The 14,463-nt window shown below is 49.8% G+C and overlaps 1 protein-coding gene across 6 annotated transcripts in view; it reads right to left on the reverse strand.

The window, feature by feature from the left end:
- The window catches only part of Fhad1 (forkhead associated phosphopeptide binding domain 1), a 162,386-nt gene that overhangs the window by 55,029 nt on the left and 92,894 nt on the right, over positions 1–14,463 (reverse strand). For all 6 annotated transcript variants that reach the window (XR_015452701.1, XM_087215112.1, XM_087215111.1 and 3 more), the window contains 4 exons: positions 12,160–12,243; positions 10,750–10,893; positions 9,126–9,321; positions 367–437 (listed from right to left, as the gene is read on the reverse strand). Coding sequence is in view for 5 of the 6 variants with exons in the window: in XM_087215112.1 (XP_087071238.1) it covers positions 367–437; positions 9,126–9,321; positions 10,750–10,893; positions 12,160–12,243 (495 nt within the window). In the remaining variant the exon portion in view is untranslated. The remainder of the gene's footprint in view (positions 1–366; positions 438–9,125; positions 9,322–10,749; positions 10,894–12,159; positions 12,244–14,463) is intronic.

Consider the following 14,463-nt stretch of genomic DNA (forward strand, 5'->3'; position numbering starts at 1 on the left):
AACTTTAGAATATTTCCTTCCTTTTGATAATTCTGCTGGCTAGACAATGGGCACTGCTCTTCTTCTACTGAATTTCATAAAGATAATTTTTAAGATGTGATGACCTTTAGTCTTCTGGGCTTTTGACCAAGGAAAACAAACAGTGTGGTTAGCCCAGGAGCCCAAACAGGGGGCAGCACCGGTCTCTGCCCTTGCCTGTGGGTGACCTCAGCCACCTTGCTGAATCTCTTCATGGAGAAATGGAGAAATAATTTCATCCCTGGAGGGTGTGGGCTAAGTCCAGGGAACAAATGCACAGTACTATACAAATGCCAAGCAGGAGCTGAAGTGATCATTGAAAAAAAAAAAAGAATTTAAAAGAATTACCTGGAGTTCTTGGGTCTGGCTCATAATTCTTTTATAGTGTTTCAAAAGACATGTGAGATACAAAGAGAAGCCTTGAAAGAGAAGCAGGAAGAAGGTAAGTATCAATTCCATAATGCCTTTGCTTCCTAACATCTTAAGGAAGTCTGCAGACAGGGACAAAAACAACCCCGCCCTCCCGTGGAGGGGGGCACAAGCTGCCATCTGACTTGTGCTTTTTCTTTTTTTTTTTTGGTACTGGGGATCAAACTCAGGTCCTTGTGCTTGCGCAGCAGGCGGTGAAACCACTGAGCTAAATCCCCAGCCCAAAAAGTACCTAGTTTTTTTTTTTTTTTTTGGTACTGGGGATCGAACTTGGGTCCTTGTGCTTTCCAGGCAAGTGGCAGAATCACTGAGCTAAATCCCCGGCCCTGTGCTTCTAAAATGGTTGATAAGCTTTGCTTGCACTAGAATCCAAGTTTTTTTTTAGAGGTGGAAAATAAAAACCCATCAGCAGAACACTATCATTCAGAGTGTGCACTGAGTGCAAGTTGTGCCTAGTGTGGGGATGATGTGGAGCCACACCCTGTAGGGCCTTGCACATGGGTCTGAGAGATGAGGTCTAAATGCCTGCTGGGAACATGGGGGACCCTGGGCAGCATGTCAGCAACAGTGAAAGAAGGGGCATGTGAGAGTCTCAGAGGAGAGAGGGATGGTTCACAGGATGGGATCAAAGGCCACTGGCTGTGGCATCGCATGGGCAGCAGTCAGAGAGTGGCGGAGGGGGGTTGTTTCACAGAGTAGGATTTGTTTGGCTGGGTGGGTAGCCCACTGATATTCGGCGCCTAACTCCTGCAACCTGGGAGTGCACCTTATACAGCAAAGGAGACTTTGCAAATGTGCTGTGTAGGATTCTGTGTAGGAGATGAGAGATTATCCTGGATTAGCTGAGCTGGCTCAGTATAATCACACAGGAGACAGTGGGAGATTTATCTACAGACAGCAGAGGGAAGTTGATGTGGCAGAAACAGAGTTGAAGATGCTATGCTGCTGGCTTTAAATACAGAGGAAGCAGCCATGAGCCAAAAAAGAAAACTGTAGAAGCTGAAAAAAGAAAGGAAGTAGATTCCTCCCTAAACCCCCAGCAGCCCTGCCCTTGGCTTTATCCCAGGGAAGCTGAATTTAGACTTCAGCCTCCAGGAATAAATACATGTTTGAAGCCACTAAGTTCATGGTTAATTTGTCATAGCCACAGAAAACTAATCCAGGGTTCAGAGGCAGGCAGGGGTGAGGGAATGCAGTGTGGGTGAGAGGGGGAGCCTCCTGCAGCGGGTGGGCCAGGAGGGGCAGGAGGTAGACTGAAGGAAGCAGCCTGGAACAGTGGCCTAGAACGTGGCAACCTGCTTTAAACATCACAGAAGTGGAGGGAGCGCATCCCGTGTGCCTCCCCTCCACTGAGCCATGGATGCGTCCCCCACTGCAGCAGCTGTCATCGCCCCATCTGATGGATGAGGCAGGGGGACTCTGATCCACATGGCTGCCAATGGCTGGGCCGGGACTCTGGCTCCGGAGCATGCAACTGCAGGGGCTGAGTCAGGGCATCGAGGAGGCTCAATGAAGTGCATTTCTGCAGAGCAATGACTGAGATGAATTAGAAAGGAGCCGCAGGCTGTACTCACACAGTGCTCCTGGTGTGGCCATGGGGGCTGCCTTCTATGCTGAGGACATTTAGCAGCATCTGGGCCTCTGTTCTGCCAGGCAGGGAGGAGTGCCACTCCCTGCCCCAGTTATAACAAACACAAAAGCCTGGGGACTTTGCCAGGTGATCCCTAAGTGTCAGAATCCTCTCCTGTGAGTTAGAAGCGGGGAGCTCAGCTCAGGTATTCAGAGCTGATGTCCTGAACCGGGCATAAGAGAAAAGGAGAGGGGACAGCCAAGTTCTCCCTTGGACAGGTTGAGTTTGACCTTCTAGAAGTTTGATGTTTGGTCCAAGGAGAGCTGGTCAGTAGGGAGCTGGTCAAACCTGGTGGCAAGGCCATTGCTGCCCATCCAGGGTCTTTATGTGAATCAGGAAAGGGCTCCCTTCCTCCTGGTGCCCGGCCCAGGCCTTCCCTGCTGCCTCAGTTTGTCCCCTTTAAGGAAGGCCTGACCTGCATTCTGTCCTGGCAGCCCTGCTGGAGACATTTGTTCCATTTGGATGTCACCTGTAGGGGGATGCTTCTTTGTGAACAAGGAGGCAGGGGAGGGGAGGACCAAGGACTGCCCAGCAGGACTCATTCATCTTAGGGATGGGGATTGGTGAGGGGAGGCTGCTGCAAACAAGTGGAAAAGGTCTGAAGAGAGGCACCTGCCCAGTCCCTGGAGGCGAGTGGGACAAGGGTTGCAGGAGAACTGAGTGCCGCTGGCTGGAGGGGACATGGCCCTGGGAAAGATGGCACCATCAGAGCTGCAGGGGTCTCGGTGTTACCTGGCAAGGGCAAGGCAAAGAGTGGAGAAAGCAGGAAGCTGGCAATGAATATGGAGTGTGGCACACTTCTTCAAGGTCATAGGTGGAGTCAGGAATGGGAACAGAGGAGAAAGAGAAAGAAGTAGTAGAGTCTGTGAGGAATTATTTTTCAAGATGGTGGCGCCATCTTGGGAGCGCTCATTTGGTGGCAAAGGGAAGGAGCCAGGAGGGTAAGAAAATCCGTGGGAGCCAAATAAAGGAGGTTGTCATTCAGGAGGGCTCCAGGCACAAGGGAGAGACAGGGTAGGGAAGAGCAGCGTCTGGGAGGAGGACACTGAGGAGGGTGGAGGGAAGGAAGGAAGCAAAGATGGGAATCGTGAGGGGGCCGGAGAACTGAAAGTGCGCATGCTCCAGCCATGTGCCTTTCAGCATGGAAGAGTGAGAATAAAGATATTATAATAATACCTGTCCAGTATTATGCTCCTGCTATGTGCAAGCATCAGGCCAGGAGTTTGATGCCTGTTTTCTGATCATGATGATCAACCTGGCAAGGAAGAGCGCTCTCATATTTACAGGAGAAACAACGGACGTTCACCAAGGGGAGGCGTCAGAGTTGGCGAGTGGCAGCATCAGAATTCAGACCTAGGTCTTTCTCCTGTATTACAGGAGATTAGAGCGGAGGGGAGAGGAGTGGATAGGCCGGTGGAAAGGGTGCTCTGGGAGAGGTGCGCTGTGAGGACCTCAAGATGGTGGGAGGGGAAGTGGCCCGGCTGACACTGGCTTGGGCTACGGTGAGTACAGGGATTGTGGTGGCTGAGTCAGTGTGTCTGGAACCTGTGACCCAGGATGCAAAGGGGAGGGGTCAAAGCATGTTGGGATCCAAAGAGGATGAAGGTGAGAAGGGAGTTGAGGATGCTGAAGGGGGAGAGGAAGTGTCATGTTTCTGGATTAGATCATGATCCATGATCATAGTGGGATTTTGCTCTTCAGAGAAGAGCAGGTCTTTACTATATTTCTGGCTAGCAAAGTTTTATGTATTCATTACAAAAATCCAGACATTCTGAAATCCAAAATGTGGAGTAAAGAGACAGACCTGCTGTATTGTATCCTCAGTGTTCTGCATAATAGCTGGCACACAGTAAATAGTAGCTGGCACACAGCCTCAATAAATAGCTGCTGACCGACTGAATCAAAGTAAAGGTCCTAAGGTATCCCACCCTGCTGGGATAATATTTTCAATGATTAGATGTCTTTTTCTCCATATTTTTCTTTCAGTCAGATACTTTTTTAGAAGACAAAAATGAGAGCACATGATGCATATTGTATTGCAACTTGCTTCTTTTTCCATTTAAAGATATTGCCTATCTTGGATATTTGAGAATGGGCAATTTTCCACATGTACAGGGAAGTTCTTTCATTCGTAACAAAGTCTTGCAGAAATGGACACAAATAGCTAAGGGTGCAAAGAATGTTAAAAGTCCTTTCATTCCCTTATCAAGGAAGCCTGGGAGGCTGGCAGGGGTGGTGGGAGCTGACTTTCAAGGCTCCCCTGAGACGTTTGCCGTCTTCCCAGTAGACCTAGGATCCCTTCCTCAATCGGACAGCTGGTAACAGGCGCCTGAACCCTACAAGGTGTCACCTTCTGGGGTGCTCAGGTCATCACCCAGCAAGACTTTGAGTGGTTTCCCTCTACTTTTAGACCACCTGGACACCTCTGGGGATTTAGGTCAGAATTTACAAACATGCTTGTTATGTGTGTTTTATTGCTCTGGACACCATTCTAAAAGTTGGGTAGCATAGTGGTTAAGAGCAGGGGCTTTGAGGGCTGAGGGGCTTTGCATGGAGTCTGGGATTTACTGCGTGAGGCGGGACACTGTCATGACTCTAAGAAGGGGGCTAGAAAGGGCTCTTTGTGCTTCCACCTTCCTGGGCTAAGGAAGCCACCATTGATGGCAGATGGAGAGGTGGTGGGTTCCTGATAGGCCACTATGGTGTGAGTAAGTCAGGCAACAAGCACTTGGGCTGAGGAGAGCAGCGCCTACTCACTAAAGGCCCGCTGTGACCTGGGCACTCCGGCTTGTGTGTGTGTCATATCCTCTAGGCCTCACAGAGCCAGCTGTGACTTTATGCTCATAACGAGGTCCAAAGATGTCAAGTAACTTTCCCATGCTGCAAGTAAGTGCACAGCTGAAATTCAAACCTAGATAGTTGGCCTCCAAAATCCAAACTCAGAGCCATTCACGGTAGTGCAAGTGGGGCTTTCCAAGTTGACTGTCTTCACCCAAACTCACTTTGAAACTTAATCCCCAAGGTCACAGGTTAATGGTGTTTGGAGGTGGGGCCTCTGGGAGGTAACTGGGGTTAGATGAGGTCCTGGATGATGGCAGTAGTGCCTTTATAAGAAGCACTACTTCGTGGCGCATGCCTGTGTCGTGGTGACACATGTCGACATGTGTTGTGGCACATGCCTGTAATCCCAGCAGTCTAGGAGGCTGAGGCAAGAACACTGCAAGTTTGAATGTGGGCAGCTTAGCAAGATCCTTTTCCAGAACAAGAAATTAAAAAAAGGGCTAGAGATGTAACTCAGTGCGAAGGCCCTGGGTTTAATCCCCAAGAACAGAAATAAGAAGAAGGAGGGAGAAGAGGAAGAGGAGGAGGAGAAAGACAAGGAGGAAGGTGATGTTGGTGATGGTGTTGGTGGTGATTGTGGTGACTGTGGTGACAGTGGTGGTGGCAATTGTGATTGTGGTGACAGTGGTGATGATGATGAAGGCGGTGATGGCCGTGATGATGGAGGTGAAGGTGACAGTGATGGCGACAGTAATGATGGTGACAAAGGAAGTCACTGTTTGTGACTGAGCACTGAGGTTCCAGATGCCATCCTCAGCATCCTTCATACCTGTCTCAGTTCCCCTCAGGATAGCCCTACAAGGCAGGACCCATGATCCCTGCTACAGAAGGGAGGAAGTCGGCTCCAAAACTGTCTTTACAGTTATTCTGCCAGGAGAAGGTGGCTTGAAGTGCTTCACTTGACTGAGGCCAACAAGGCTCCCCAACCTGTTCATCACCACCACAAGCATCCAAGAACCTTCTGTGTTTGAGGCTTTCCTGAGGGGAGGGCAGGGGCTATGGTCATTTAAATCCTCCTGGGTCCTTCTTGCTATGCTCAGTGTCCCATGAGCTCACAGGATTTCCCATGAGTCTCCTTGCATCTCCCCCGCTGCCCCACAAGGGAGGTGCTACCACTGTCTACTGTGAAGGTAAGGAAAAGGAGACTCCAGAGTGTTTAAAACAGTCACATCATAGGGTCAAAGGGAAGGCTTTGTGATCCTAACACTTGTGTTTTTCATGACCTGGCACTTCCCCTGGAGACCCAGCAGGGTTCCAGGTACATGCGATTCTCAGAGGTAGGTTGTCCTGACCTTGGGCAGAGACCGAGGTAAGATGTGTCATTTCCTAAGGTAAACTCCTCTTCTTTCTCTGCTCCTCTCTTCACACAGACAGCTCTGTGCTAGGAATTAGGTGCCCCAGAAGAGAATCTAGGGGATACTCTAGCTCACCCCTTTCTTTTTGTTGTTTGGACCTCACCCTAATGCTGTTTGTACTGGAAGAGAAAATACCTTTGCCATCAACTCCTCTCTTGGTGAGTGGATGAAGGAGTGGTCCTCCTCACTGACCTTTCTGTTACACTCTCCACGCTTTTCTCCTGACTTCTCAGAGCCAAGTCGTAATCACAGAACATGGCCACTGGCCCAGTGTTTTACCAACAGGTGCTCCACAAAACACTATTCAAGAGACGCTAGTTGGGGATAAGGGTGGCAAGGCAGGAGACCTGCATTTGGGAACCCACATTCTTTTTCCCATCCCTGGGGATCCACAGTGAGTATTAGTAGAGGAGGGGTTCTGCAGAGACTAGTGTAATGTTCTTCAAATCTCACGACGCTGACAAGTCAGGAGGGGAAAATGGCAGATCTGACAAATGCTGCCCACAGCCAGTCTGTCTCAGCCTTTCTTCGATTGCTGGGCCAACAGCTGAACTTCACAGAAACATTTTTCTACTGTGACATATGGCTGGATTTATAGACACAAGCATCAGGGACTGAGATGGTCCCTGAGGAAAGGGGAACAGTGCACACACTGGCCCAGCTGTCACTGCAGCTCCAACCTGGAGGAGCAGCCAAAGGCCTGTCCCTGCTCTACCAGGTTTCGTGTAAGCTAAAAAACCCTGCCATGGTGACTGACTGGGCGGGGAGGACCCCAGCCCTGTCATCCCATCCTACCTCTCCTCTTTCCCCTTTCTCCATGCTATGGAGAGGTGCAGGCACTTAACAAAAAATCAAACTTACTTTGGGTTTTGCCTGTTTTGGAGGACTTTATACCATCTCCCAGCTGGGGCTGTTGAAGCGCTGGGGAAAGTCACTGCTGTGAGAATGTCAAATTCATGCAGCCTTCCGGGGTGGAGGTTTTGGGGAGGGGGTTAGCAAAGAGCTTTGAGTTCCTCAAGGTGTGGCCCGGGGAGCCCCTTCCACCCAATACTTTCTACTTCCTGAGCGACCCTGGCACACATAGGGGTTTACACATGCATGTGTGCACCTGCCTGCTCCACAAACATTTGCGGGGGTCAAGCCCACGTCTAGCATATGGCCTGTTGATTTACCTTCTGAATCTTCTTCCCCCACTCTCTCCCCTGTCCTAGCATGGCCACTGTCATCCCTGACGTCCTGGACAGCCACTCGTTGGCCACCTCTGGTGATGTCCTTATACTGCAAGCCTGGCCCATTAACTCCTTACCTAGAACCTTTCATTGGTTTCTTGCTGCACTTAGGATAAAGTAGGGCTTTTCACCAGGCCCTGCATGCACAGCCCTGTCAACCTCTCTTAGCAGCCCCCCTCACCTCCCCCAATTCTTTTATCTCCTGTGTTCTTCACCCTCCACTTCTCTCTGCCCAGACTGCTCTCCTTTCCATTCTCTGGCAAACAACTCCTATTCATTCTACAGGTGCTCTGTCCTCCCTGACCACATGGAGCCCTACGCTCTTCACAGCAATTTATAACCATTCAAGTTTTACATGTATTTGAATGATTTTTGATTAACACTCATCTCATTCCTCTGTGAGACCATACGCCACATGAGGGCAAGGATAGGGCCTGTTTTCCTACCCCCAGATATTTTATTGTGAAAAATCTCAAACATAAAGTTGGAAGAATTTTGCAGGGAACACCTGTATATCCATGACCTGGGGGGTGCCTGATTCAAACCCCACTGTATCGCTGTCCTTCTTGGTCCCAGCATCTAGTAAGTGTGAAATAAACCCTGTGTTGAGGAAGCAGTCCACACCCTTCCACCTCTGAGATCCTAGGGGTGAATAGGCCTCCATTAAATGATGTCAGCTTGGCATGACCTATGAGTCTGGAGTCCCGGAAGCAACAGACACCCATGTTAGGGGATTGGCTGCATCTCCTATAGTGCAATTCTGTGCTGTCAGTGAGAGTCGTGATGGAGACCTCTGTGTATTGACATGGAAGGGCCTCCTGATGCTGCACCAAAGGAATAGAATAAAGAAAACTAGGTATAACAGGACACTACTCTGGACAGGGTTAAAAATCCTAAGTGAGCAAAGGTAATACTTGTTCTATGTCAGAAACTATTCTAAGTGCTCCACATAGACCCTTGCATTTTAACCCTCACAATGGCCAAACGAGGTAGATACATCTTATTATTTGTGCCTTACAGGTGAGGAAACTGAGGCGCAGAGAGGGGAAGTAACTTGCCTAGAATCACACAGCTATTTCCATGGAAAATGCTGTGGAAGTTAGAATCAGCACTGTAGTTACCGCTGAGAGACAGGAGGGACCATACTTGTGATTTAATTTTCCTTTTGTCTCTGTCGTGTTTCATGTCCTTCAGAGATCATGTTCCACTTTGGGTTTTTTTGTTTTGTTTCATTTTTTGTTTTTTTGAGATAGAGTCTTGCTCTGTAATTCAGGCTAGCCTCAAACTCGTGGTGATCCTCCAGCCTCAGCCTCCTGAGTGCTGGGATTACAGGTGAGCACTACCATGCCTGGCTCTGGGTACTTTTGTTTTAAGTCTTTTTTTTTTTCAGTACCGGGGCTTGAACTTGGGTCCTTGCGCTTGCACAGCAGGCAGCGAAACCACTGAGCTAAATCCCCAGCCCTGGGTACTTTTGTTTTAAAGGAAAACCACTTCCCAAGCCAAGTGAGTCTGGAGAAGGGAAAACTTGGCCACATCCCCAGCTCAACAGATGCCTTATCACAGGAAGACTCATCGTGACATTTGAGAGCCATACAACCATGTGAGAAAGAGAATCACAGTAACCTTTGTTGGAGCCAGAAAGCTGGAGGCCGAGGTCCCTGAGGAGCTGCTCTGTTCCCTCCAGCCAGGACAGCAAGAGGCTCAGGATGTGCAGGGTCACCTTCTGGAGCCCCGACACAGGTGGGCTCACCTCAAGGCCCCGAAGAAGGTCCACCTCCCTCTTCAGGTCCCTGCTGCAGCAGGACATTTTCATGCAGCTCTGAAAGCAGACAAAGTTGTGAGCATTCCAGGCTCTGTAGCTAGAAACAGCACCCAGTGCGACTGGGAAAGGACTGGGGTCGTTGACTTTTCTGTGAAGCAGGCAGCACTGCACCCTGGCATGGGGTGGCCCAGATTTTTTTTTTTTTAATTTTTGTGTTGGGGGCAGCTTTTATAGTTTTGTGCTCTGATTTGGAATGTGGATGGTCAAAAGAATCTCCATTTATTTATTTATTTATTTATTTATTTATTTTTTTGGTGCTGGGGACCAAACTCCGGACCTTGTGCTTGTCCAGCAGGTGGCGAAACCACTGAGCTAAATCCCTGGCCCAGAATCTCCTTTTAAGCTATGTGCAATCCCCAAACCAAACTGCCATCCACAATTTGGCTGAAATGAGACCCAAACTGGGTTACTTCTAGTCATCAAAAATCCTGCTGAGATCAACGCACAAGCTGGTCAGAGAGTGTGGTTTCCTGATTGTTTGGAAAGAGTGCTGACAAGCCAACATTCACACAAACTCCCCAAATAGTAGCTGCTGATTTTAAGAGAAAACAGAAGCAGTTTCCAGTTCTGATTATCTCAGGGTGTGGGCTGGGGAGCACCTGGGCCCCATGGTCCTGGCTCCTCCACAGGTAAAGGCAACACATGGGTAGAAATAGCTTTTGTTGCTGTGCCAATAAAGGAAATGCAAATAATGAGCAAGAACGTTTCTTTTGTTTCTCTGGAAATAGCATGAGAGTTGTATTTTTCTTTTTTTCTGGGCTTGGGAACTTCCCAGTCAGTTTATTTTCCACGGGGGTGGGGTGGTTCTAGGACTGTCCCGAGACACCACAATCTGAGGGTGCTCTAGTGCCTTATATAAAATAGTCCAGTATCTGCATATAACTTATATGCAGCCTCCTGTATGCTTTAATCATGTCTGGACAGCTTATAATACTGAACACAATGAAGATGCTATATACAGTAGATAGTTTTTATCCTGTAGTTTCTAGGGAATCATGACAAAAAAGGTCCGTTTAGTACAGATGAAAATTTTTAGTACAGATGAATATTTTCACCTCAAATCTTTTTTTTTTTTTGTACCAGGGATCAAACACGGGACCTTGTGCTTGCAAGGCAGGCGGCAGAACCACTGAGCTAAATTCCCAGCCCCATCTCAAATGTTTTTGATCTGTGGGTGGGTGGATACAAAACCCGCAGTTACCGAGGGCTGCTTGTTGGTGGAGATGCTCCGCCTGGCCTTACCCGCTCACCTGGGAGGCATTTTAAGGTTCCTGCTTTTCTGTTCTCCAACCAGAGAAAAGGAAGGGAAAAGCAAAGCACTGCTGTGCAACCTGCTCCAGGAAGCCCGACAGCTCCCCAGGTCAGAGCACAGGATGAGACACAGGCACGGCTGTGGACTGTGCGGAGCAGGGGGTGGGCCGGCACCTGGCAGCTGTCCAGAGCCGTCCTCAGCCTCTCCAAGGTCTCCTCCTGCCTGGAGTTGCTCAGCTGGGTCTCCTTCTCCAGGCTCCACTTGTTCTGCTGAAAGTTGATGTTGTCCTCGGTGACCTGGGTGATCCTCTCTATGAGCTGGTGAGAAAGAGAAAAAGGTTGTCACTGGCAGAGTGGCTTTGGGGGCAGGGGACACAGGGTGGCAATTTAGCCGGTGGTGAGGAGTGGGGTTGTGACCTGCGCAGCTACATCGGTGCTGTCATGAGGGTGCCTGTCCTCATTCAGAGATCATCCTGGCAGGTCTTTCTGCACTGGTTGCCAGGACGATGGCGCACACACAGGCTGGAGAGCAGCCCGCATGTGCTCTTACTTCGCTCTGACCCAGGGGCAGGCAAGAGTCCTGGAAAACTAGAAGGTGGCCGGTAACCACCCAGAGGCCCAGCCTCACTGCCACTGCCACCTCCCCCAGGAACCAGCAGGGCACTTGGACCAAGGTGAGGCCGCCCCTTCCTCACTGGGCCAGCGAAGCTTCAGCGTGTGTTTCTGGTGACCAGCAGGGAGCCTGCCCAGCTGAACTTGATTTTCACAGGACCATTTCGAGGGACTTTAACTGGCTTTTACTTTAAAAGCCAGGAAATCCCATAAAATCAAAACAAATCTTTATGGTGTAGCAACAGCGTGAAAAATATGTGCCACCAACAAAAACAGAAACATATGCTGCCAGGGTCTGGCATCCAGATCTCCAAAGAGGAGCATGTTTGCAGCGCTTCTGTGGCTTCTTTCATTTCTGATTTCGGACTTCATTCTGCTATGACCCGATAGCATGCAGGGGATTATTTAGACTCTTTTGTATTTATTTAAGCATGCAAACACACGGAGATGAACTAATACACAGAAACTAACTAATATTGAATAATCAGTGGATCACAGAGGAAAATGGAGTAGAAATTAAAAAAGTTCCTATGACCAAATGACAGTGGATGCACAATGTAGCAAAACCTGTGGGACACGGCGAAAGCATTTCTAAGAGGCAAATCTATAGCTGTAAATGCATCCTTAAAAAGAATAGTGTGATCCCCAGTAAGTAACCTAATGATGCAACTCATGGCCCTAGAAAGAAAAGAACCAAATCTGAAACTAGTATAAGAAAAGAAATGACAGAGATCCAAGTGGAGATTAATGAAATTGAGACAAAAAGAAAAAAATACAAAAGATCACTGAATCCAAGAGTTGGTTCTCTGAAAGGATGGGAAGGAGATCGGGGGATGAGAAGGGGAAGGGAGGGGAATTTAAAACGATCAAGATCTGAGTGTATTTACTGTGTATCAACAACATACTAATAAAAAAAATTGAGGCGGGGGAAGAAGGAAGCTAAGCAGCCTCACAGTAAGGAGCCACACGAACCTGCTGGTCAGTGATGGGCTTGTCCGGAGACGGCTTCACTTGTCCGTAGGTGGCCTTGATGACCTGGCTTCTGAAGTGCTCCAGCTATAACACAAAGTGGGTGAGGACAGGTCAGTTGGGGCTTGAGGGATGCAGGCAGGGGGTGGGTGGCATTTCCACCTTAGGGTCTGGGAAGAAAAGCCCTGCAAGCCTTAATGGTCATTCTGTGTTATCAAAACCTTCATGCTTCTCAGAAGCAAAGGACACAGCAGGTTTTAATTACTTTGCAGGCAGCCTGTGTAGCCCGGGCCAGGCGTGCAGAGCCAAGCACGTGCATCTCAGGCCCTCGGAAGAGCCACTTGCTGCCAATTATCCAATGGGAAGTCTGGGGCCAGGAGCTCTTCTATAATTGCTAAGTTGGCACCAGACTGTGAAATAAATATTGAAGCTGTCAGCCCAGTAAATCATGTAATCAGCACAGGCGCCTGGGGACAGGAGAATTCTCTCTTTTTTGCCATGTTGTGTCTTAGACCACAAATGTCCCAAAGACGCTGTCCACTGTAGCCATTTCTGTATCCTTGGAGCCTAGCACAGGGCCGGTGATGGAGGCGTCACTCAGCAAGCACTCATTGGGCACCCGGATACAGAAACATCTGTTGAGGTCAGGTGCCTCTGCATCAGTCCCAGCAGCAGGTGTTCCCTGCTGTGTGCTGGTGTTTGTAGGTAAAGGTGGGTAGTATAAGGGCAGGGTCACATCAGCACTCACAAAATCAAGGTCCTGGACTCCATCCGAAGGCAAAGACAAAGACCACTGTCTCAGATTGACCTGCATGGCTGCCCTTGGTTGGCTGTGTTTGTGACCACTGGAAATATGTGGTCACTAAAGGCTCTAACCCAAAGCCCTGGAGGGACCCAAAGGGCCACTGGACCAAGAGAGAAATCAAGGGGTCCAAGATCCAGGAGCTTACAGCACATGGGAGTTCTGGGCAACCAAGGAGTGAGATGGTTGACAAGGACAAGTCTGAGGTCCCCCTGCCAGAAGTAGATCAGGGTGCTAGGAGATAGTCCCAGGGCAGGTCCCAGCTGACCCAAGGAGTTGGCTATTTGGGGAGGCCCTGTGAGCAGAGTCACCCAAGGCCAGGGATAGAGGGAGGGACAGGTGCTCCTGGACCATGGGCTTCATCCTGGAGTCACTTGGCTGGGAAGGGCAGGATGTCAGATGGTGGCAGGGCCATGGAGGCGACAAGGTGGGTGGGAAGAACCCGGGTGGCAGAGAGGGCTGGCCCTGTCTTGAGCTTGCACCTGGAGGAGCCAGGGTCCTCCCAGGTGACCTCTGCCTAGAGCCACAACGAGGACCGTGGCCCTTGGGGAAGGGGCACGGGTCATGTCCTCAGATCAGTTGTGTACTGGGGGGTATAGAGACAGGGAAGGTGAGAATAGCTCAAGGTTGTGCAGCTAGCAAGGCCCATGCCTGTGAGGGTGGGCAGGAGAAGTGACACGGCTGTGTGTGCCTGTGGCCATCGTGCATGTCTGCTGAAGAGGGTTTAACCTCTGCCCAGTACTTAGCATCTTTATTGAACTGATGTGCACCTCTAGTGTCAGCACGAGGACAAAGCCCAGTCCCACTGCCTGATTAAGGCTTGGACGGTGCCAGTGGAAGGGCTTTGGGCACCAGGCTGGTGGTGTGGGGATCCTTTGTGGACTGTGGTTCTTAACCTTTTGGGGGTTCACAGCCCTTCTGATATTTGATGAGTGACATGGTAGACCCTCCCTCCTAGAAATACAAAGCTTTCTCTCTCATCTCGTCTCTGTCTCTCTCATCCTGTCTCTGTCTGTCTCTGTCTCACACACATACACTCCACATACATGTTCTATGATCCTCAGAGCTGTCATCACTAGGAGAGACCCCTGCACAGGAATGGAAGTCGGTGGGCTGTGGTCCATTCTGGAGGACCGGGGGGCTTTGGTACAATGTTGTCTGTGAGTTCCATCCTCACGGCTTGGGCCTGTGCACTGGGCATCCACCGGCTGTCTTGGGCCAGTGCTTCTGAGAGACGGTGCCTCTGCCCAGCCAGGTCAGGGCCTGCTCCAGCTTCCTTTTCTATCAGCAAGGACTCGGGACATGGGGGACTGCTTTATTAAGGAAAGTGTCATTTTCTTATGGACACTGACTGTGACCTCTGCTGGGGTCCCAGGGTAAGAAAGGTGGTGGTCAGCATCAGGACTGGGAACTTTAGGGAGAAAGCACTGGAGACACCACGAGGGACCTGAGGCTGGGGCAGGTGTGGGGCCAGGCCTGGCTGCTCAGCCAAGTCTTAGTGAGGA

This window comes from Heterocephalus glaber, unplaced genomic scaffold (assembly GCF_053883595.1).
Source record: "Heterocephalus glaber isolate CG9 unplaced genomic scaffold, H.glaber_assembly_v1.0 deba00001452, whole genome shotgun sequence".
NCBI classification, from domain to species: domain Eukaryota; kingdom Metazoa; phylum Chordata; class Mammalia; order Rodentia; family Bathyergidae; genus Heterocephalus; species Heterocephalus glaber.